This window comes from Odocoileus virginianus, chromosome 2 (assembly GCF_023699985.2).
Source record: "Odocoileus virginianus isolate 20LAN1187 ecotype Illinois chromosome 2, Ovbor_1.2, whole genome shotgun sequence".
NCBI lineage: Eukaryota > Metazoa > Chordata > Mammalia > Artiodactyla > Cervidae > Odocoileus > Odocoileus virginianus.
In genome coordinates, this window is record NC_069675.1 from 69,988,643 (window position 1) to 70,012,756 (window position 24,114).

General features: G+C 37.9%; 1 protein-coding gene and 1 pseudogene across 1 annotated transcript in view; one reads left to right on the plus strand and one right to left on the minus strand.

Moving 5' to 3' along the window:
• Window positions 1–24,114, plus strand: part of ASXL2 (ASXL transcriptional regulator 2) — a 124,564-nt gene that overhangs the window by 29,010 nt on the left and 71,440 nt on the right. Inside the window, exon 2 of the mRNA XM_020913823.2 lies at window positions 16,740–16,822. Coding sequence (XP_020769482.1) covers window positions 16,740–16,822 — 83 coding nt within the window. The remainder of the gene's footprint in view (window positions 1–16,739; window positions 16,823–24,114) is intronic.
• On the minus strand, window positions 13,979–14,687 carry LOC110150762 (large ribosomal subunit protein uL6 pseudogene; annotated as a pseudogene).

Sequence of the window (24,114 nt, forward strand, 5' to 3'; positions counted from 1 at the left end):
GAATAACCAGTTTACAGGTTAAATGAGAAAATATAGTAATTAAAGTGCAAAATATATTCATAATGGCATTACGTAAAATTGTATTCATAATGTTCCTAATGGTATGTCAAAGAAAAAAGCCATACCAGTCACTTTTGGCATATACTAGCTAATTATTCTGATAATAAATAGAAGGATAGATTCAAACAATTACCCTGCTTTTTTTTTTAATATGAATAGTCCTCCTGATTCACCTTGACATCTCAGAAAAGAGAGCATAGCTACCCTGTGTGTTCTTGTGTGTGTGTATATGTGTGTGTGTGTGTGTGTGTGTGTGTGTGGTGGCGTGGGGGGTGGGGAGAGTAAACAAAACTGTGATGTTCTTTTGGTAAAATAAAATCTGGATCTGTGCAACCCTCTAGGTAATTCTAATTTTCAGGAAATATGTTCAGAGTACAATACAGTTAGCAAAATACAGAATGTGGGAAATTATAGTACAGTTTTCTTGTTTTTTTTTTTTTTTCTTCAGTAAATAAATTGGAAGAAAAAAGGGAGAAATCCATAGATTAAAAGAGACATGTGGTAACAAAATGTGATATGTATGGGTCTTCTTTGTATACTGGTTTGAACAAACTGTCAAAAAAAGTTTTTTCTTCCCCATGAAAATTGAGGACATTGTCTAAATAATTTAATAATTAAGAAACTATAGTTACATTCTAAGGAATAAGGTGGTATTTTTATTTTAAAAAATAGTCCTTATCCTTTTTAAGAGATCTATAATAAGTATTTATGGATGAAATGTTGAGATTTGCTTTAGGATAATCCACTTTGTATGCTTCCCACCTACATAACAAGGGTCCACCTGCAGTGCAGAAGACCCTGGTTTGATTCCTGGGTTGGGAAGATCTGCTGGAGAAGGGATAGGCTGCCCCTTCCAGTATTCTTGGGCGTGGCTGCAGGTATGGATGAAGCAAGATAAGCCATGTGTTGACAATTGTTGATTGTAGTGGTCTCTCTGCATTTGTGTATGTTTTAAAATGGTCATACTTAAAAGTTAATGAAGTGAAGTGCATGTATACGCAGTCGTGTCCAACTTGCAACCCTCATGGACTGTAGCCCACCAGGTTCCTTGGTCCATGGATTTTTCTAGGCAAGAATACTGGAGTGGTGCCATTTTCCTACTCCAGAGGCTCTTCCCAACCCAGGGATTGAACTTGCATCTCTTGTGTGTCTTATGCACTGGCAAGCAGATTCTTTACCAACAATGCTGCCTGGGAAGCCCCCCAATTCCCCCTCCAAAAAAAGTTAATAGAGTGCTTGTATTTAATTTATAAACATTTCTTTTTTTCCCCCCAGACTAAATGATATATAGTTCTAAATATTGAGAAAATTTAGCATAAATTTCTAAATTAGGATTAATTTAAAATACCTAGTGTGTAAAGGTATCGGTCATAAACTTATTTTTTAAAGGAAAGTAAACATCTCTTAAGCAGTTTTAACTAATTGGCTTCCTCTATTTTGTTTCATTAAAAAACAGTACACCTAGAAAATTACTGAAAATAATTTTCATTAAGAAAGAACACAGACTATATGACCAGGGAACCCAAAGCTGGTGCTCTGTGACAACCTAGAGGGGTGGAGTTGGGAGGGGGGTTGGAGGGAGGTTGAGGAGTGAGGAGCCATATATATACTTATGGCTGATTTGTGTTGATGTATGGAAGAAACCATCAAAATATTGTAAAGTAATTATCCTCCAATTAAAAATAAAAAGAAACACAGAAATTTCAGGTCTCCATTTCCAGTAGCTTAATGTCTTGTCAGCATATTAAGTATTTATATTATAAATAGTAAAGTTCAGCTATATTAAAGTAATTCCTTGCTCTGGATAATAATTTAGAAAATACTTTTACTATTACCATTACCATGGATAATATGAAACTTTTAAATTCTAAATAGAGTTCATTTCATTCTGATAGTCGATTAATTGTTACTTTTCAGTGAAGATTTGATATTCCAAAGAAAGTTTTACTACTTTCCACTTCATAGCTCCTTGAACAGAAAGCCACTGGTTCACATGAACAGAAGGGCAACCGCTTTGCCCAGTTTGCTCATCACTACTTTCTGGTAGAGTTGGGATTTGGACTCTGATATTCTGCCTCATTATGATTAATTAACCAAAGTATTCTTGCATATGAATGGGCCTTATTCTGTGATATTTTACCCTTGCTTTTCTTGCAGAATAGCTTACTATTTTATCTTTTTATTTGAATATCTGTGATGTAACTATTAATAGAACATATAAGTGACTTTATAGGGAGTGAAGTCTTGGCATTTAACTTAAAGTTGCTCCATATTTTTGTAAAGTTTAGTTCTTGCCTAATGTTTAGTATTATTGGCAGTCTAGGGCATTGAAATAAATCAGACAGAGAAAGACAAATATTGCATCATCTCATTTATGTATGAAATCCAAAAAAGTTGAACTCATAGGAACAGAGTGTAGATGAATGGTTACCAGGGGTTGAGTGGTGGAGGAAATTGGGATATGTTGATCAAAGAATAAAAATCAGCAGTTTTAATATAAATGCGTTTTGGGGTTATAATGTGTAGCATGGTGACCATGATTAACAGTACCGCATTATATACTTGAAATTTGCTTAGAGAGTATATCTGAAATGTTCTCACCACACACAAAATAATGTGTGGTAATCATTTAACAATATATACTTAGATCAAGTCATCACATTGTACACCTTAACTTACACAGTGTTGTAAGTTATATCTCAGTAAAGCTAGGGGGAAAATCTGGCTAAAGTAATAAAATTGTGTGTCTGTAGGGGTGGTGTTGCTTGTGCGTGTCTGAGTGTGTTTTAGAGTGGTCAGGAATATCTCTGAAGAAGTGAAGTGAGGGAGAGAGTCCATGAATTTCTGAGGAAAAGCATTGCAAGAGGAGGGAGCAAGAACAGAGGCCCTGAATTAGGAATGAATTGGTTATGTTTGAGAAAGGGCAGGAGGGTAATGTGAGAAAAGTGAGATGAGAGTTTCGTGTAGAATTTCTTAAGTTCTATTAGGAATTCAGATTTTGTTTTGATTTTAATATTTTAAAAAGTGACAGGTTAAAAAATCAGAGGAATATGTACTTTAAGTTTTAGGAAGTTTACTTAACTGTCATGTGAATAGACTGGTGAGTCATTTAGGCTGGTGTAAAAGAAATTTCGGTTTTACATTGTTGAAATCTGCTGTTTCATATTGGAATACATGTGGTTATGTTATACATCGTTTTAATGCACATTTTCCACTTTTTTTGCTAATGCTTATTGCCTACTGTTTATTTTATGTTAGACTATAGAAATGATGCTAAACAAAAAGCAAATTTGAGTGATGCTAAACAAAAAGCAAATTTGAGTTATTTTTTGAGTTTAAAATGAGTCATAAAGTAGCAGAGAACGACTTACAACATCAACAGTAGCATTTGGCCCAGGAACTACTAGTTAATGGACAGTGCTGAGATGCTTCAAGAAATTTTGCAAAGGAGACTGCCATATGACCCAGCAATCCCACTTCTGGGCATACACACCGAGGAAACCAGATCTGAAAGAGACACTTGCACCCCAATGTTCATCGCAGCACTGTTTATAATAGCCAGGACATGGAATACATATACACCATGGAATATTACTCAGCCATTAAAAAGAATTCATTTGAATCAGTTCTAATGAGATGGATGAAACTGGAGCCCATTATACAGAGCGAAGTAAGCCAGAAAGATAAAGACCATTACAGTATACTAACACATACATATGGAATTTAGAAAGATGGTAATAATAACCCTATATGCAAAACAGAAAAAGAGACTCAGATGTATAGAACAGACTTGTGAACTCTGGGAGAAGGCGAGGGTGGGATGTTTCAAGAGAACAGCATCGAGACATGTATATTATCTAGGGTGAAACAGATCACCAGCCCAGGTTGGGTGCATGAGACAAGTGCTCGGGCCTGGTGCACTGGGAAGACCCAGAGGGATCGGGTGGAGAGGGAGGTGGGAGGGGGGACCGGGATGGGGAATACATGTAAATCCATGGCTAATTCATTTCAATGTATGACAAAAACCACTGCAATGATGTAAAGTAATTAGCCTCCAACTAATAAAAATAAATGGAAAAAAATTTTTTTGCAAAGGAGATAAGAGCCTTGAAGATGGACATAGTGGTTGGCCATTGGGAGTTAACAACGACCAATTGAGAGCAGTCATGAAAGCTGATCCTGTGAAAACTACAGGAGACGTTGACCATTCTACGGTCATTTGGCATTTGAAGTAGATTGGAAAGGTGAAAAAAGTTGATAAGTGAGTGCCTCTTGAGCTGACTGCAAATCAGAAAAATCATTGTTTTGAAATGTTATCTTCTCTTACTGTACTCAACAACAATGAACCATTTCTAGATTAGATTGCGATATGTGATGAAAAGAGGGTTTTATATGACAACCAGTGACAACCAGCTCAGTTGTTGGACCGAGAATCTCCAAAGCACTTCGCAAAGTCACATTTTCATCCAAAAAAGGTCAGGGTCTGTATTTGGTGGTCTGCTGCCCATCTGATGATCTAATAGCTTTCTGAATCCTGGTAAAACCATTACATATGAGACGTATGCTCATTAAATAGATGAGATGAACTGAAAACTGCAATGCCTGCAGCTGGCATTGGTCAACAGAAAGGGCCCAGTTCTTTTTCTCAACAATGTCCATCCTCATATCGCTCAACCAACGCTTCAGAAGTTGAAGAAATTGGGCTATGAAGTTTTCCTCATCCAGCATTATTCACCTGACCCCGTGCTAACCAACTACCAGTTCTTCAAGCATCTTGATAACTTTTTGCAGGCAAAACGCTTCCACAACCAGCGGGAGGCAGAAAATGGCTTTCCAAGAGTTCCTCCAATCCAGAAGCATGGATTTTTATGCTACGGGAATAATAAACAAACTTACTTCTTATTGGCAAAAACGTCTTGATTGTACTGGTTCCTATTTTGCTTAATAAAGATGTGTTTGAGCCTAGTTATAATGGTTTAAAATTCGTGGCTGAAACTGCAGTTACTTTTGTACCGACCTGATAGTTAGATTTGGCTTTGGCTGCATGTAACACTTCCTTAAATGATTTGGAAGTTTATTATTCTTCCCTCCAACAGTCTGAAGGTGTAGTTAGTCCACCATTCTTAGGGTGTGTCCTTGTCTGTATGGTTCAGAATGGCTTGTCGTCTCCTTCATTTTCAAGACAGGGTTGAGGAAGGGCCTAAGAGGGATGTGTCCCTGCCTTTTGAAAATCTGGGTTGTTGAAGTCACTCTGCCCCACATTGTGTTGTCCAGTATTTGCATTCCACACCTAGATTTGAATGCATGTTTTCTTTTCATCTGTAGCTTTGAATTGAATAAATATATTGAATTGAATTGAATTGAATATTCAATTGTGTAAATATACTAGTTTTCTTAATATCTTTTTATTAGATAAGAAACCTTTAAACTTTTTCCATTATTGAGTAATATAATGAATATTTTCTTATATTATCAATAGTTTAAAGTTGAATGTTGAATAAAGTTGAATTTGTACACTGGATTATGTGTACACATCCATTTCATGGGGTGGTTTTATTATTGCCATGTTTTTGCTGTCCAAAGTAGCAGGGAAAAAAAACCATTGAAATATGACTTTTTTTTTTTTGCATTTGATCATTTGTGAAATCAAGCATTCCTTGTTGTTTCTTCCATAAATTTTTATTATAGGATATTGAATGTGCACATAAAAGTCAACAATAATATAATGAATATTTTTGTACCCATTTTATAGTTTCTATAATTATTGACTTATAGCCTGCCTTGCAATACTTAATCTGTATCTAAATTTTCTCTTTATAACTTTGAAGCAAATCTCCAACATCATATAATTTTATCTGTATTTCAGTATGCAAATGCTACTTTATGTTTTCTGTTCAGTTTTAATTCTTTTATGAGCTGTCTGTGTCCATGATGAATTTTTCTCCATTTTTAGTAATTTTATACAGTTTTAGTATATAGATGGCAAATACAGGTCCAGATTTCTGTTATAGGCCTTAAGTTGGATAAAGGTAGTCACTTAAATTTTGGGCATGTTAATTTTGAGGTGAAACATCCAAGGTTGATGTTTTAAAGCAGTTATAAACAGACTGTGCTGCTTCTTTTCATTTATCAAAATGGGAGTGATTGATGAAGTCTTGGGAATGGATGATTTTATTCAGGGAGAGCTGGAGTAAAAAGGAAAAGCTGTGAAATGATGCTTGTAAAATATTTAAGCGGTGGCCATAGAAAAAGACTGGAGAAAGAAATGGCAACCCACTCCAGTATTCTTGCCTGGGAAATGTCTTGGATAGAGAAGCCTGGCAGGCACATGGTCCATGGAATCTCAAGTCAGACATGGCCTAGCAAGTGAACAACAACAAAGACTACGGAGAAACATTTGGAAAAAAAGAGTCTGGAGAGAACAGTATCTTAAGAGGGGAGGTTAATAACATCTGATGTAGCATAGAGGCCATGGAAGATGTAAACAAGTTTATTTGTTGGATTTTATGATTAAGCAAATGAGGAAAGAGATGCAGACACAGGATACAGTGTGCTGTAGGCTGCAAGATAGACCTGAGTTTGAATTATGACTCCCACTTACCTTGCTGCATTATATTTGGAAATTTGTTTCAGTTCAGTTCAGTTCAGTCACTCAGTTGTGTCCGACTCTTTGCGACCCCATGAATCAGCACGCCAGGCCTCCCTGTATATCACAAACTCCTGGGGTTTACTCAAATTCATGCCCATCAAGTCGGTGATGCCATCCAGCCATCTCATCCTCTGTCATCCCCTTCTCCTCCTGCCCCCAATCCCTCCCAGCATCGGGGTCTTTTCCAAGGAGTCAACTCTTCGCATGAGGTGGCCAAAGTATTGGAGTTTCAGCTTCAGCATCAGTCCTTCCAATGAACACCCAGGACTGATTTCCTTTAGGATGGACTGGTTGGATCTCCTTGCAGTCCAAGGGACCGCCAAGAGTCTTCTCCAACACCACAGTTCAAAAGCATCAATTTTTCGTCACTCAGCTTTCTTCACAGTCCAACTCTCACATCCATACATGACCACTGGAAAAACCATAGCGTTGACCAGATGGACCTTTGTTGGCTAAGTAACGTCTCTGCTTTTAATATGCAGTCTAGGTTGGTCATAACTTTCCTTCCAACGAGTAAGCGTCTTTTAATTTCATGGCTGCAATCACCATCTGCAGTGATTTTGGAGCCCCCCAGAATAAAGTCTGACACTGTTTCCACTGTTTCCCCATCTATTTCCCATGAGGTGATGGGACCAGATGCCATGATCTTAGTTTTCTGAATGTTGAGCTCTAAGCCAACTTTGTCACTCTCCTCTTTCACTTTCATCAAGAGGCTCTTTAGTTCCTCTTCACTCTATGCCATAAGGGTGGTGTCATCTGCATATCTGAGGTTATTGATATTTCTCCCGGCAATCTTGATTCCAGCTTGTGCTTCTTCCAGCTCAGCATTTCTCATGATGTACTCTGCATATAAGTTAAATAAGCAGGGTGACAATATACAGCCTTGATGTACTCCTTTTCCTATTTGGAACAAGTCTGTTGTTCCATGTCCACTTCTAACTGTTGCTTTCTGACCTGGCTTTCTGACCTGCATACAGGTTTCTCAAGAGGCAGGTCAGGTGGTCTGGTATTCCCACCTCTTTCAGAATTTTCCACAGTTTATTGTGATCCACACAGTCGAAGGCTTTGGCGTAGTCAATAAAGCAGAAATAGATGTTTTTCTGGAACTCTCTTGCTTTTTCGATGATGCAGTAGATATTGGCAATTTGATCTCTGGTTCTGCTGCCTTTTCTAAAACCAGCTTGAACATCTGGAACTTCTCGGTTCACGTATTGCTGAAGCCTGGCTTGGAGAATTTTGAGCATTACTTTACCAGCGGGTGAGATGAGTGCAATTGTGCGGTAGTTTGAGCATTCTTTGGGATTGCCTTTCTTAGGGATTGGAATGAAAACTGACCTTTTCCAGTCCTGTGGCCACTGCTGAGTTTTCCAAATTTGCTGGCATGTTGATTGAGTGCAGCACTTTCACAGCATCATCTTTCAGGATTTGAAATAGCTCAACTGGAATTCCATCACCTCCACTAGCTTTGTTCGTAGTGATGCTTTCTAAGGCCCACTTGACTTCCTTCACATTCCAGGATGTCTGACTCTAGGTGAGTGATCACACCATCGTGATTATCTGGGTTGTGAAGATCTTTTTTGTACAGTTCTTCTGTGTATTCTTGCCACCTATTCTTACTATCTTCTGCTTCTGTTAGGTCCATACCATTTCTGTCCTTTATCGAACCCATCTTTGCATGAAATGTTCCCTTGGTATCTCTAATTTTCTTGAAGAGATCTCTAGTTTTTCCCATCCTGTTGTTTTCCTTTATTTCTTTGCATTGATTGCTGAGGAAGGCTTTCTTATCTCTCCTTGCTGTTCTTTGGAACTCTGCATTCAAATGGGAATATCTTTCCTTTTCTCCTTTGCTTTTCACTTCTCTTCTTTTCTCAACTATTTGTAAGGCCTCCTCAGACAACCATTTTGCCTTTTTGCATTTCTTTTCCATGGGGATGGTCTTGATCTCTGTCTCCTGTACAATGTCACAAACCTCCGTCCATAGTTCATCAGGCTCTCTGTCTATCAGATCTAGTCCCTTAAATCTATTTCTCACTTTCACTGTATAATCATAAGGGATTTGTTAGGTCATACCTGATGGTCTAGTGGTTTTCCCTACTTTGTTCAGTTTAAGTCTGAATTTGGCAATAAGAAGTTCATGATCTGAGCCACAGTCAACTCCTGGTCTTGTTTTTGCTGACTGTATAGAGCTTCTCCATCTTTGGCTGCAAAGAATATAGTCAATCTGTTTTTGGTGTCAACCATCTGGTGTTGTCCATAGGTAGAGTCTTCTCTTGTGTTGTTGGAAGAGGGTGTTTACTATGACCAGTGCATTCTCTTGGCAAAACTCTGTTAGCCTTTGCCCTGCTTCATTCCGTACTCCAAGGACAAATTTGCCCATTACGCCAGGTGTTTCTTGACTTCCTACTTTTGCGTTCCAGTCCCCTATAATGAAAAGGACATCTTTATTGGGTGTTAGTTCTAAAAGGTCTTGTAGGTCTTCATAGAACTGTTTAACTTGAGCTTCTTCAGCGTTACTGGTTGGGGCATAGTCTTGGATTACCGTGATATTGAATGGTTTGCCTTGGAAACGAACAGAGATCATTCTGTCATTTTTGAGATTGCATCCAAGTACTGCATTTCGGACTCTTTTGTTGACCATGATGGTTACTCCATTTCTTCTAAGGGAGTCCTGCCCACAGTAGTAGATATAATGGTCATCTGAGTTAAATTCACCCATTCCTGTCCATTTTAGTTCACTGATTCCTAGAATGTCAACATTCACTCTTGCCATCTCCTGTTTGACCACTTCCAATTTGCCTTGATTCATGGACCTAACATTCCAGGTTCCTATGTGATATTGCTCAGTGTTGGACCTTGCTTCTATTACCAGTCACATCCACAACTGGGTATTTTTTTTTTTTTTTGCTTTGGCTCCATCCCTTCATTCTTTCTGGAGTTATTTCTCCACTGATCTCCAGTAGCATATTGGGCACCTACCGACCTGGGGAGTTCCTCTTTCAGTGTCCTATCATTTTGCCTTTTCATACTGTTCGTGGGGTTCTCAAGGCAAGAATACTGAAGTGGTTTGCCATTCCCTTCTCCAGTGGACCACATTCTGTCAGACCTCTCCACCATGACCCGTCTGTCTTGGGTGGCCCCACACGGCATGGCTTAGTTTCATTGACTTAGACAAGGCTGTGGTCCATGTGAGCAGATTGGCAGTTTTCTGTGATTATGGTTTCAGTGTCTGCCCTCTGATGCCTTCTCGCAGCACCTACCGTCTTACTTGGGTTTCTCTTAACTTGGACATGGGGTATCTCTTTACGGCTGCTCCAGCAAAGCACAGCCGCTGTTCCTTACCTTGAACGAGGGGTATCTCCTCACGGCCGCCCCGCCTGACCTTGAACGGGGAGTAGCTCCTCTCCGTCCTCCTGTGCCCCACAGCAGCCGCTCCTTGGACGTAGGGTTGCTCCTCTGGGCCGCAGCCTCTGACTTTGGAAATTTGCTTAGCTATTAGCAAATTTGTTATCTATAACAATAGATAACTATCCTGAGGGTTAGATATCCCACTTCTTAAATGGGAGTAGTGATGCTTCCCTTTTAAGGTTGCTGCTGAGACATTTAACTGGTCATAGCAAACACCCTCTTCCAACAATGCAAGAGAAGACTCTACACATGGACATCACCAGATGGTCAACATCGAAATCAGATTGATTACATTCTCTGCAGCCAAAGATGGAGAAGCTCTATACAGTCAGCAAAAACAAGACTGGGAGCTGACTGTGGCTCAGATCATGAACTTCTTATTGCTAAATTCAGACTTAAACTGAAGAAAGTAGGGGAAACCACTAGACCATCAGGTATGACCTAAATCAAATCCCTTATGACTATAAAGTGAAAGTGCAAAATAGATTTAAGGGACTAGATCTGATAGACAGAGAGCCTGATGAACTATGGACGGAGGTTCGTGACATTGTACAGGAGACAGGGATCAAGACCATCCCCATGGAAAAGAAATGCAAAAAGGCAAAATGGTTGTCTGAGGAGGCCTTACAAATAGCTGTGAAACGAAGAGAAGTGAAAAGCAAAGGAGAAAAGGAAAGATATTCCCATTTGAATGCAGAGTTCCAAAGAACAGCAAGGAGAGATAAGAAAGCCTTCCTCAGCGATCAGTGCAAAGATACAGAGGAAAACAACAGGATGGGAAAGACTAGAGATCTCTTCAAGAAAATTAGAGATAACCAAGGGAACATTTCATGCAAAAATGGGCTCAATAAAGGACAGAAATGGTATGGACCTAACAGAAGCAGAAGATAGTAAGAATAGGTGGCAAGAATACACAGAAGAACTGTACAAAAAAGATCTTCACAACCCAGATAATCACGGTGGTGTGATCACTCACCTAGAGTCAGACATCCTGGAATGTGAAGGAAGTCAAGTGGGCCTTAGAAAGCATCAGTACGAACAAAGCTAGTGGAGGTGATGGAATTCCAGTTGAGCTATTTCAAATCCTGAAAGATGATGCTGTGAAAGTGCTGCACTCAATCAACATGCCAGCAAATTTGGAAAACTCAGCAGTGGCCACAGGACTGGAAAAGGTCAGTTTTCATTCCAATCCCTAAGAAAGGCAATCCCAAAGAATGCTCAAACTACCGCACAATTTTACTCATCTCACACACCAGTGGTCATGTATGGATGTGAGGGTTGGACTGTGAAGAAAGCTGAGCGCCGAAAAATTGATGCTTGAACTATGGTGTTGGAGAAGACTCTCCAGAGTCCCTTGGACTGCAAGGAGATCGAACCAGTCCATCCTAAAGGAGATCAGTCCTGGGTGTTCATTGGAAGGACTGATGCTGAAGCTGAAACTCCAATACTTTGGCCACCTGATGCAAAGAGTTGACTCCTTGGAAAAGACCCTGATGCTGGGAGGGATCGGGGGCAGGAGAAGGGGACGACAGAGGATGAGATGCCTGGATGGCGTCACCGACTTGATGGGCGTGAGTTTGAGTAGACTCCAAGAGTTGGTGATGGATGGGGAGGCCTGGTGTGCTGTGATTCACGGGGTCGCAAAGAGTCAGACACGACTAAGCAACTGAACTGAACTGAGACATTTAACTGAGAGAATGATTAGCACTTTTTTGTGTCTTCTTTATAAATGATAGTTGCTGATATCACATCTTGATACCTTAGTGGCTGATCTGAGATATCTGACTTCAAGTGATACCTGTCACAAAGTCTTGTATCTATTGTTTGTGATACAATTGCTATGCTAATTCATAACTCCTTTGATAGTATAATATAGATTGGTTCAATTTTAGCTTTCACTTTCATCCATTGCCAAGGGTTCCAGGTTAAGAATGGAAAATGATTCAGGTAAAGAGAGTTTCTGCCTAAAATTTGGATAAAAAGAAAAAGAGGAATACAAAATTGACATACAAGAAAACAATTTAAAGGAAGTCTGTTAGTGGAAGATATTCTTCATTTTCCTTTAAGAATGTCTTAATTTCCTCTTCATTCTTAGAGGATATTTTTTTCTGGACAGGAATTTTTAAATTACAGTCTTTGTCTTTCAGCACTCAAAAATGTACTTCACTGTTTCTGCCTTTCATGGTTTCTGATGAGAAACCCACTTGAGTCACTGGAATTGTTGTTCTCCTAAGTGAAATACTGTTTTTCCTTGGCTACTTTCAAGATTTTAAAATTTTCTTTGGTTTTCAGTAATTTGGTTGTGTTATATCTGGGTATAGATTTCCTTGAATTTATGTTGTTTGAAGTTCATTGGTTCTCCTGAAATTGTAAGTGTGTATGTTTCACCATATTTGCTAAGCTTTTGCTGCTATTCCTTTAAATTATGTTTTTTTGCATGCTACTCTCTATTTTCTCATTTTGGGACTCTGGTGACATGAATGTTAGACCTTTTGATATTGTCCCATTGGCTCTGTTAATCCATTTTTTGTTTTTTCCCCCTATAACTTTTCTGTTTGTCAAATTGAATAGTTTCTATTGCTCAATCTTCAGGTTCACTGACTCTCTTTCTCTCTTACCTCCATTCTGCAGTTGAGCCTCTCCAGAGAATTTTGGATTTTACTTTCTATTGCATTTTTTAGTCTTTAATTTTAATTTTGTTTTATACACCACACAGGTACACACACAATGGTATAATCAACCTTACTTCTTTGCTAATGCTTTAATTTTTTTCCCACTAAGATTAGTCTTCTTGCTTCCTTTTTTTATTTCTTTCTCACTTCTTGCAGCATGGTTATAATAGCTGCCTTAAAATCTTTACCTGAAGATTCCAGCATTTGTGTCATCTCGAGTTTGCTGTCTGTAGGTTGTCCTTTCCTTTGTTGAGTTACTGAGATTTTTCTTCATATGTCGAGTGATTTGGATTTGTATATTAGGCACTTTTTTCCTTTTGTAACATTTCTGTTGCAGTAAAACTTTGATACTGTCTCATTTGAGTCCTGTGGAGAATGTTGTTGGTACTTTATTTGAGGGATTGGGGGTGCTTTTTATTTTTTATTTTTTTATTTTATTTTTTTTAAGTGAAGCAAATGTTTTATTGAAATCAGTTGTCAAATCACAATTTATCCAAATGAACATAATGCTACATTGTTCTTAAAAGAGTGGGCACAAATATGGCACAGATTAACAATCCAGCATCTATCAAAATACCATTTGTAAAGAACCTGACTTATTTCGTGCTGTGTGTGAATGGGGGTCCAGCATGTAAGGTCGACTCAAAAGCAGTCAATTCTTTTCTTCATAACGTGAAAACATTTCACTACTTTGCCTCAAAATGAAAGCACACGCATCCGTCCAAACAACCATAACAATCAGGAGAAAAGACTCCAACTTAATCTGCTCCTGAAAAAAACTTCCTTCCAACCTCCACCCGGGGGCTAGGAAGAAAAATTTCCCAGTAACAATGGGACATTCTGTATGTCTCCCCCCTACCCCCGCCCCCCGCAAAAAAAAAAAAAAAAAACAACCCCGCCTTTTATTTTTAGCATACTATGCATAATAGGAAAGTGACCTATTTCAGAGTGATATTGGGGGTGCTTTTTAAAGTAGGCATTTGGCCTTTTAGGTTCAGGTCGTAAGTTTCAGCCTACCTTCTGTGCACTAAAATTCTGGTGTCTAGTTTTTAAAACTTCTGTTTCCATCTTTCCTGCATATGCACCACTGAGTGCTAACTTTGGGAACCTGATAGTATGTTTAGGGTCGTGTCCACATATATGCTTAGTTCTTGGGTGACCCCAGGAGTGTTTGTCGAACTTATTGGTGTCACTTTTTTTTTTTTTTTTCAAATCAAGAGTTTTTATTGTCTCTTTAAAATATCACAACTGAGTCCACAGAACCATCTGCTATCTTGTTTCTGAAGCAGGATCACTGAGATCTTATTCATCAGCCTGCTGAACTGTTCCTTTTTCAGAAACATAGATACCATCCAAAAATTTTCTGATATCCTTGTTTTTAACTGTGGTGGCTTGCTGAATCAAAGCAGCTGAATTTGACACAAGTTCAATGTCATTTCCTTCAAGAATCAACTCATCTTTCTGGGCTTGAGATACTGAACAGGCAACCCCTGGCCTCATTTGAACCCTGCGTATGTATTTTTCACCCAAAAAATTTCGGATTTCCACAAGAGAACCATTCTCCTGAATAACAACGTTGATGGGGAAGTGGGCGTACACCGACCTCATCTTGTAACGGAAGCCTAGTGTAACACCCTTGATCATGTTCTGTACGTGGCTACAGATTGTGCGAACAGTGGCCAGTTCCTTTCTGTTTCCCCACCATTTGTCAACACAGAGCCTCTTCTTTTTCTTTCCAAGGAGACCGAGTTCTACATTGATATGATTGAAGTCCCTCCGCAGGGTGCCTCTGGGGCCCTTCACAATAACTGTCCGTCCCTTCAAGGTAATGTCGACATTTTCTGGGATGTCGACAGTCTGATTGCTGAGAATGGTCTTCATTCTCGCAGTAGATGCAGCAAAGAGTTGGTGTCACTTTTTGAGCTCCTTTCTCTTTACAAGCTTCCTGACATTTTCTGCCTCCTAGAGAACTTTCTTCCTAGTTTTATGGCTAAATAACTCATGTTTTGATTTCATTTCATTTCATTTTGCTACACACTTCCACAGTTGCATCTGCCTTTGATGCCAAGCAACAGTTCAGTTCAGTTCAGTTCAGTTGCTCAGTTGTGTCCGAGTCTTTGCGACCCCATGAATCGCAGCATGCCAGGCCTCCCTGTCTATCAGTAACTCCCGGAGTTTACTCAAACTCATGCCCATTGAGTCGGTGATGCCATCCAGCCATCTCATCCTCTGTCATCCCCTTCTCCTCCTGCCCCCAATCCCTCCCAGCATCGGGGTCTTTTCCAATGAGTCAACTCTTCGCATGAGGTGGCCAGAGTATTGGAGTTTCAGCTTCAGCATCAGTCCTTCCAGTGAACACCCAGGACTGATCTCCTTTAGGATGGACTGGTTTGATCTCCTTGCAGTCCAAGGGACTCTGGAGAGTCTTTTCCAACACCATAGTTCAAGCATCAATTTTTTGGTGCTCAGCTTTCTTCACAGTCCAACTCTCACATCCATACATGACCACTGGAAAAACCATAGCGTTGACCAGACGGACCTTTGTTGGCTAAGTTATGTCTCTGCTTTTTAATATGCTGTCTAGGTTGGTCATAACTTTTCCTTCCAACGAGTAAGCGTCTTTTAATTTCATGGCTGCAGTCACCATCTGCGTTGATTTTGGAGCCCCCCAGAATAAAGTCTGACACTGTTTCCACTGTTTCCCCATCTATTTCCCATGAGGTGATGGGACCAGATGCCATGATCTTAGTTTTCTGAATGTTGAGCTCTAAGCCAACTTTTTCACTCTCCTCTTTCACTTTCTTCAACAGGCTCTTTAGTTCCTCTTCACTCTATGCCATAAGGGTGGTGTCATCTGCATATCTGAGGTTATTGATATTTCTCCCGGCATTCTTGATTCCAGCTTGTGCTTCTTCCAGCCCAGCATTTCTCATGATGTACTCTGCATATAAGTTAAATAAGCAGGGTGACAATATGCAGCCTTGACGTACCCTTTTCCTATTTGGAACCAGTCAAAAAAGGATGTAAACCTTAGGAATTCCTGCCACAGTCATAGGATTGGAAGGAATCCGTTTTCTTGAAGTTTTAGGTCCCTGTTCAGCCACTGCTGGTATCATCACTGCCACAGCTGCTGCCTTTGAATTGCTTCGGAGTGGGGTCTGAGAGAAAGGGAAAAAACCAAGAGGATCTTCCTCGGCTTTTGGGGCCCCCTTGACTGCTTTTCTGACAGAAAAAGGGAAGACTTCTCTTGAAGCCATTTCTGTTTGCACTTACTGTGCAGTTCTGAGTTGGGACTGCTTTGGAGTCTGAACTGAGTGATCCTAGGGGAAATAAAACCAGGAACCTCACTGCTGGGTTAGTAGGACTTCTGGTTTTGGTTTCCTCCTGGAAACCAACTGCTTCCCTTTTCAGAGTCCTCAGATAAGTAGCTACTCCTAGTCCTTTGTCCAGGTTTTTAGTCAAGAGGAGAGACAGGATAAATTTTGCTTATATCCTCTTTACCAGAACACAGATACTGTTTAATTTCCTTATATTGTTCATTTATTTTGGTTAAGGAATTACTGATCATCCAAAATGTACTAGATTTTGTTTGAAAATGTAAAGGTGGATACTCTTTAAGCTATTTCCAGTAAGTCTACAGGTAGTCATGTGGGGTTGGAGGCAGAAAGTAAGCATAATTTCATATTATGCGTTCATAATAATTAGTAATCTTTTTTGACTAATTTCTGCTTTGGGATTTGATGTATGGTTTGTGACTGAAGAAAAGAATGTCCTATTTAAAGAATGTCCATTAATTTTTCATCTATTATCCCAAAATTTAAGGGATGAAAAGTCTCTGGATTTCTGTGTGCTGGAGGAAATTAATACATAGCTGTAATAAGAAGAAATATAGCTTACATGTGTAATTATAAGAATTTAAGTAAATAATTTGTTATTATATACTTGTTTCTCAGGTCTTAGAAAAATATCCCAATACACCCATGAGTCATAAAGAAATTCTTCAAGTTATCCAGAGAGAAGGACTAAAAGAAATCAGGTGAGTTATTTAAGTGTTATTTGTAATAATTATAATACTTGATCAGAATATATTGTAGTATATAGCAGTCTTCAAAGATTATTTAGTAACAATTGCTTTATTAATTTATGGTTTATTGAATTCAGATCTTTGGAGTTTTCAGTCATAGCACAGGTAAAAAAGCAAAAGTAAGTTAGAAAAAATTTCTTATAAGATAGCTATTGCCACACCCATGCACTTTAATTCTTAGGAAGCCTGGAGCCATTTTAAGCTTGGTCATTTGCAAATAAAAAGTACTCTGAAAAGTTCAGAGAATGATAGATGTACTAGATGTAGTCTAGGAAAAAATAACCTTGGCCAAAAACAATTGTGGAAAAAATATATAAAGCAGTATGTGTTCTAAGTAACAGTCTTATGTTCAAATAAAACAGCCAGGGTCAATTATTATAGGACCAAAGGTAAAACACACTTTAATTTCTAAGACCTTTATTATATCACAACAGGACATAGTAGTCACCGTTCATAGTCAAGACCCTCTGTTATCAAAAAATGTTAAAGTTATGTTCAATATACTTTGTATGTTAAGGCAGACGTCTGGGTGTCTACATTAGAGACATTTTCATTAAGAGAAAGAGGTTGCTGTGCTACTAGTTGTTCTCAGTCAGGGGTGAAATTTGTGTAACACCCATAGGGAAAGTGTTTGGAATTTGGGGGGACTGTTTTTGATTATCACCATGACTAGAAAGGAGGGAACACTATGGTGATAACGGGAACAGAGCAAGGGTGCTAAATGTCTTTCATGCATTGTGCTGGACAGCCCTTCACAGGGAAGCGTTGTTCAGCTCAGATGCCAGTGTTGTTGCTATTGAGAAATAGTGAGCTATATTGAAATATTTGTAGATGGATTGTATATTTTTTGATGAATAGCCATTGCATGTTTGAGATTTTTTAATTCTTATTTTCTTTAACATGAAATTCCAGATTTTTTAAAGTTGGCTCTTTTTTAGTAATACAGTTAAAAACTTTGATATGTGGCCAAATGTCAGTAGGTTGGGGACAAATTAGCTTTGCTCTGTTAATATTAAATATGAAGTTAAAGTTTATCTCTGAATAATTAATATGTTCCTAAAAAAAAGTGAACATTTGTAAATTAAACCTTTAAAATGCGTGAAGAATTAGTCTTTAAACATATTTCTTATAAATTATTAAAAGATTAATCACTTAATTTATCAATGACATTATTCATAATTTTTATTTGAGTTTGGCTAGATTTACTAGGTTAAGATTAAAGCATAATACTCTCATCCTAGATATTTGTATAGGCTCCAGGAGAAAATGATAGTGATTTTAGTTACTTTGAGGAATTGCAAAGGCATTTTAGTATCTTTTTTATGACACTGTAGAATTTTCTAGAATAGGAATAAGCAAGAGATTTCAATTCTTTGCATAAAATTAGACTTTTGATACACACTGAGGAAATAGACCAGGAAGCCTGGTATAAAGAGATGAAACTCTTTTAACAATGCCCTAGGTCTAAATGACAATTGCAGGATCATCCATCTCTAACATAGTAAGGCTCTGTGGCTGTAAACTTGTCATTATAATTTCTGGAGAGTAGGCATGAACAGTGTATAAGAAAGAATACGAAATAAGAACAGAAGGGGGATAAAAAGAAAGAACTTAAAAAAAGTAGCAAGATGGTGGAGTCATCAAAAATAGCTTCTGGCTTCACTTAGTGACAACTTACAAATAGCTGTTCTTGATTAAGCTATTGTGGTAATACAGTTATGTGACCACAAAGCAGTACTTTTTAAGCCACCAGTGACTTCCATTTTGTTACCTAAGAGAACTTTTAGTTCTGCCTGTCTTACCACTCAGTATTATTTAACACAGGTGACTGCTATTAATACTTCCTTCTTGAAATGTTTCCTTACTTGGAGTGCTCACAGACATTCCTAATTTTCTTCCTTCCTCTGTAAACTTTTCTTCTCAGTTCTTTTGCTCATTATCTTCTCTCCAACTCAAGTGCAGTTTTGTCCATTCCTGTAACTTTTGCAGGGGGGTCACTTTTGTTAGTTCCCAGTTATGTAGGGGTGGTCATTCCCGACTAGTCTTTGCACATGCTGACCCCTTTTCTCAGTTAACTCTTTATTTTTTTCAGGTGTCAACTTGAATATGCCTTTTTCAGAGACCTTTGTCTGACTTCCTGATCTATTAATAGATCACATTTTCCATTTTTAGGTTCTTAATAGTGTTCTATGTTCTTTTTTCATAGTACTTAAGATTTGAAATTGCATATTGTTTTGGTCTTAAAATCATGTATCTTCTCTATAGCTTACATTAAGCTATTAGCTCCATGAAGGCAGTGACGTTATCTCCATCCACTTGGCAGTCTCCTTCCCCTCCCCCATTCCCCCCAGGCTTGGCACGTAATAGACATTGCAAACCTACATGTTAATGAGTAGATGAAGCATCAGTGATTGGAAGATCATATTTACATGTAGTTATAGCTTACCCTCTTGCTGCATGATGTGTCACATGGTAGTCTTAAAATCTTTAGACCTTTTAGGTAGGTTATGGGATGAAATAGATACTTTGCTTATTGAAGCTGTGCTCCTTTTTACAGTTTTACTTTCATTCCTTAATCCTTAATACAAGCTTTTCTACTTTTTCCATTTTCTGTTTTCTCTCTTCCCCCCCATTTTGAAGAATCTTGCATAATTTTGGTTATTTCCTACTATATTGTTTCATTTTAAAATATATTAAAATGGAAGCTGCTCTGATATCTGTTGGCAGATGAATGGATAAATAAAATGTGGTATATACATTCTGTGGAATATTGTTTAGCCTTAAGGAGTGAAATTCTGATTTATACTACATAGATGAACCTTAAAAACACACTAAGTGAGTATATGTGTAAATGATTCACTATGGAAAGTAACACAACATTGTAAATCAACTATAATACAACAAAAATTTTAAAAAAGAATGTGAAAGAGAATGTATATATATACATATGTATTTTAAAAAACACATAGTGAATGAAATAAGCAGACAGAAAAGGACAAATATTGTACAGTTCCACTTACATGAGATACCTAGAAGAGGCAAACTCATAGAGACAGGAGATGGCATAGAGGTTACCAGCGGCTGAGAGTAGGGAGAATAGGGAGTTACTGTTTAATTGGTACAGAGTTTCTCTCTGGGATGATGAAAAAGTTTTAGAAAGGAATAGTGGTAATGGTTGCACAACATTGCAGATCTGCTTAGTGCCACTTAAAATGGTAACTTGTATATTATGTATATATTTTTCCATAATCAGTCAACAAAAAGAAGTATTAAAAATGAAGTGATTGGCTCCTGGTTGAGAAAGATTGAGGTACTAGTCCCTTTGAGAAGTTAGGTGGTAAGATTGAAAATCATTTACCTGAAGTATGGAATTTTGAATGAATTAATTAGAAACATGTACAGTATTCTTAGAATATTATAACATTTGAAGTAAATGCTCCTTATAACTACAAAGCATACCAGCATTTTTAGAAAACAGAAAAAGAAGGTCCATGAATTTCCCCCTCAAAATAACTTATGATTTCATGTATTCCATTACATTTGTTTAATTTCCTAAGTGAATCCCTTTTAAAGATAGTTTCCCAAGGAAGTCCCAGGAAAGAAAGAAGATATGGATTTTGTTGTTTCAGGTGAAAAGAACATTTTGGAGTGTTCTAAAAGTAGCTCATTTCTATTGAGGACAGATAAGAAGATGTGAAAAGAGTTGGAATAACATTTGGGAGGAAGAAAAGATAAAAAATTTTTAAAAAAGAAGAACTTGGAACTTTCAGGTTGTTACAGTTATTGGTAATTTAGATAGATGCTCTGTGGTATTTGGTAATGTGTTTAAAAAAAAAAAGTTTCTGTACCGTTTGCCAATAAATAGTTATTTCAGAACATTTTAAATGGTTTTTAAATATTTGTTGTGACATCTCACTTCCTTGTTAAATTTTTCATGCCTAAAATACAGTCTAATTGTTTTTTCTCTTAACTTACGTAGGAATGATAACTGGGCAATAGTTCCCTAGTCTTGAGCTCTTTGACACAGAATTGCTTATTCCAAAGTCAGAACCTTCACAAAAAATTCTGTAAGCTTTTAATCATTTGTTGTTACCTTTATCATTTCCTTTTTAAAGTTAGTATTATTCACTGAGTAAAGATTTTATTTATTGAGTTGATTTGGTTGAAAAACCCCCATTCTCACTTTAGCTGATGGGTTATTGATTCTAGACCATACTTTACATTTATGTGACTCTAAATATTGAAGGGGTAGCTATTTTTGTTTTCCTCTCAAAACACTGCAAATGAAATCAGGGATTCAGAGAGACATGTATCCATTTGAGAGACATGATACCATTTGACTACTTCAGTTTCTAAGAGAAATTATTCAGGGTTTTATTTTGTCTTGAATCAATGTAACTTGTATAGCAAATGGCTGTCATTAGCCATCAGTATTTAAAATAGCCTTTCAAACACTTATGTTTCCTTTTTGTCTGATGGTGTAGATTTTCCAGTTTACGGGAAGGCTAACTCAGTGGTCCCCTCCCCTCTATTCCTCTTTTCTCCTCACTTGAGTCAGTACTTCTTCCTGTGTTTTCAAAGTATCCCATCTGGATTGCATACAAACCCCAGAGGTAATTCAACCTCCAGCCTCCTGAATATACTCAAACAGCTTCTTGGAGCTGTTTCTGGGCTTTGGGGCATTCTTTCTTTTAAATCTTTTAAAATTAAGTGTGTGAAAGATCCCTATCTTTGAGTTATAGTTCTGTAGTTCTCAGGGTCCAGTCAGCAGACAGAAGCTACCAATACATGGTTTAACAGGAAAGTTACGAAGTTAACTGGTTATTAACTGGTTGTTATTAACTGGTAACCAAGAATTAACTATTAAAAGCTAAAGATAACATAGAGAAATACAGTAATTACAGACTTGGGAAGCAACTGTAGGACTAAGGCAGTGTGCCCTAGGAAAGAATAACTTTCTTGTTCTCAGATTCAGCTCTCCGTGGAGAAGGTGGGGCTCTGGTTCAGTGGATGACAGAGTTCACTGGTGCCATAGCTTGAGGTGGCATATCAAAAGCCACCTTCTGGGTACTAAAAGAACTTGCTGGAAAGCCTCCTGCTGGGTGTTCAACTGGGGAGCCAGCTGAGCCACCGGCAGAATTTTCTGGGGAGGTACCCTTAGGCTTTCTGCTGAACATTGCTGAAGGGTGAGCCACTATGCAGTGTCCCTCATATTGTTGGATGCTGCAAGCTTGAGAAGAAACAGGCTAGAGTACACTTAAGCAGAAAGGAAAGACCCCATTTTTTCTTTTTGCAGTGTCCTCCCAGCACTCTACTGACAAAACTTAACTTTGAGCCAGCTGGCAAAGGAGAAATGTTTCTAGAATCCAACTTCATTATTACAGAGAAGGGCAAAGAAGGTTAGATTTGGAGCTAAAACTCAATAAATTGATAACTGGCACTGAAGGCTTCAGGAATTTTTCCTGAATAACAGGTCATTGCCTGGTCCCATGTACCACTTTTGCTTAGTTGATTTCTTTCCATCTGTACCCCAGCTAAACTGGTACATTGCTGTTGCCTGTTTAGGATCTGAAATTTCTTATCTGTAATCAGGACATTAAGCCATCATTTATCCTCTTATGAAAGAATCTTGACATCTTTCAAAGTCAACTGAGATATTACCTCCACAAAGCTGGTAGCCTTTTCCTCTTCAGTTCAACATATCTTCCCTCTCTCAATATTTTTCTTTTTTAAAGAAGATTTGGCATGCAGGATCTTTGTTCTCAACCAGGGATCAAACCACGAGGGAAGTCACCTGTTTTGTTCCTGATATTGGTGATTTTTATTTTCTCTTTTGTCTTTGTCAGTCTTGCTAGAGATTTGTTATTTTTTTTTTTAAGTGACCCGAGTTTTGTTTCTTTGCTTTTTCTCTATTGTTTTTTCATTGTTTTTCCATTAAAAAAAATCATTTTATGACTGTGACGAGGATATGGTCTCTGTTGGGGTATTAAATGTTCCATACATGCTTGAAAAGCCTGTTGTATATGTTTTCTCCTGGTTTGGGGGTAGAGTGTTCTGTAAATGTAAGGTTATTTTGGTTAATAGGGTTGTTCAGATCTCCTATACCATTACTGATTTTTCTGTCTACTTGTTTTATTGATTATTGAAAGAAAGGTGTTGAAGTTTCCAAGTATGGTTGTGTCTTTGTTTATTTCTTTTTTCAGTTATTTAGTTTTTTCCTTCAGGTATTTTGAATATATATTGTTAGGTGCATATACATTAAGGGCATTAAATTCTCTTAGTTGACCCTATTATCATTCCATAATTACCATCTTTATCCCTGGTGTTATTCTTTGTGTGTGTTTATAGTGGTTGCTTTAGTGATTATGATATATACCCAACCTTTCACAGAATTCTTAGGATTAATATTTTACCATCTTTAGTAAAATGTAGAAGCCCTACAGGTCCCTTTACCATCCTCTGTATGTTATAGTTGTTGTATGTGTTACATCTCATACATGGACTTCCCCCCCAGACAGTGTTATTATTTGCTTTCTGGCCATAAAGACCTGAAAGACTGTTTTTACCAAGATGTTTACCATTTCATTTGCTCTTCATTCTTCCCTTAAGTTCCACATTTCCCTCCAGTGTCATCTTCCTTCAGCCTGAAGCACTTCCCTTTCAGTATTTCTTTAAAACTGTTCTGTTGGTGATGAATTCTTAGTTTTCCTTCATTTGAGAATGTCCTTTTTGGGGGGGTGAAAGCAGGGGAGGCTTTCATTTTGAAGAATTTTTTTTGTTGGATACAGAATTTGGTTTTCATAGCTCTTGTATTTCAGTACTTTAAAAATGTTGCTCCTCTGCCTTCTGACCTCCATGGTTTTTGGTGAGAAAAACATGCTTGTTTGAATTATTGCCCTCCTGTAAGTAATATTGATACACTGTTTTCTCTGGTGGCTTTCAAGATCATTTCTTTTTGCTTAGTTTACAGCAGTTGGATTTTTTTTTAAAACGTATCTACATGTGGATTTCTTTGTGTTTAAATCTATTTAGCTTCTTTTTTTTTTTTTTTAATTTTTTTTTTTTTTTTTTTTTTAGTTGGAGGCTAATTACTTTACATCATTACAGTAGTTTTTGTTATACATTGAAATGAATTAGCCATGGATTTACATGTATTCCCCATCCCAGTCTCCCCTCCCACCTCCCTCTCCACCCGATCCCTCTGGGTCTTCCCAGTGCACCAGGCCCGAGCACTTGTCTCATGT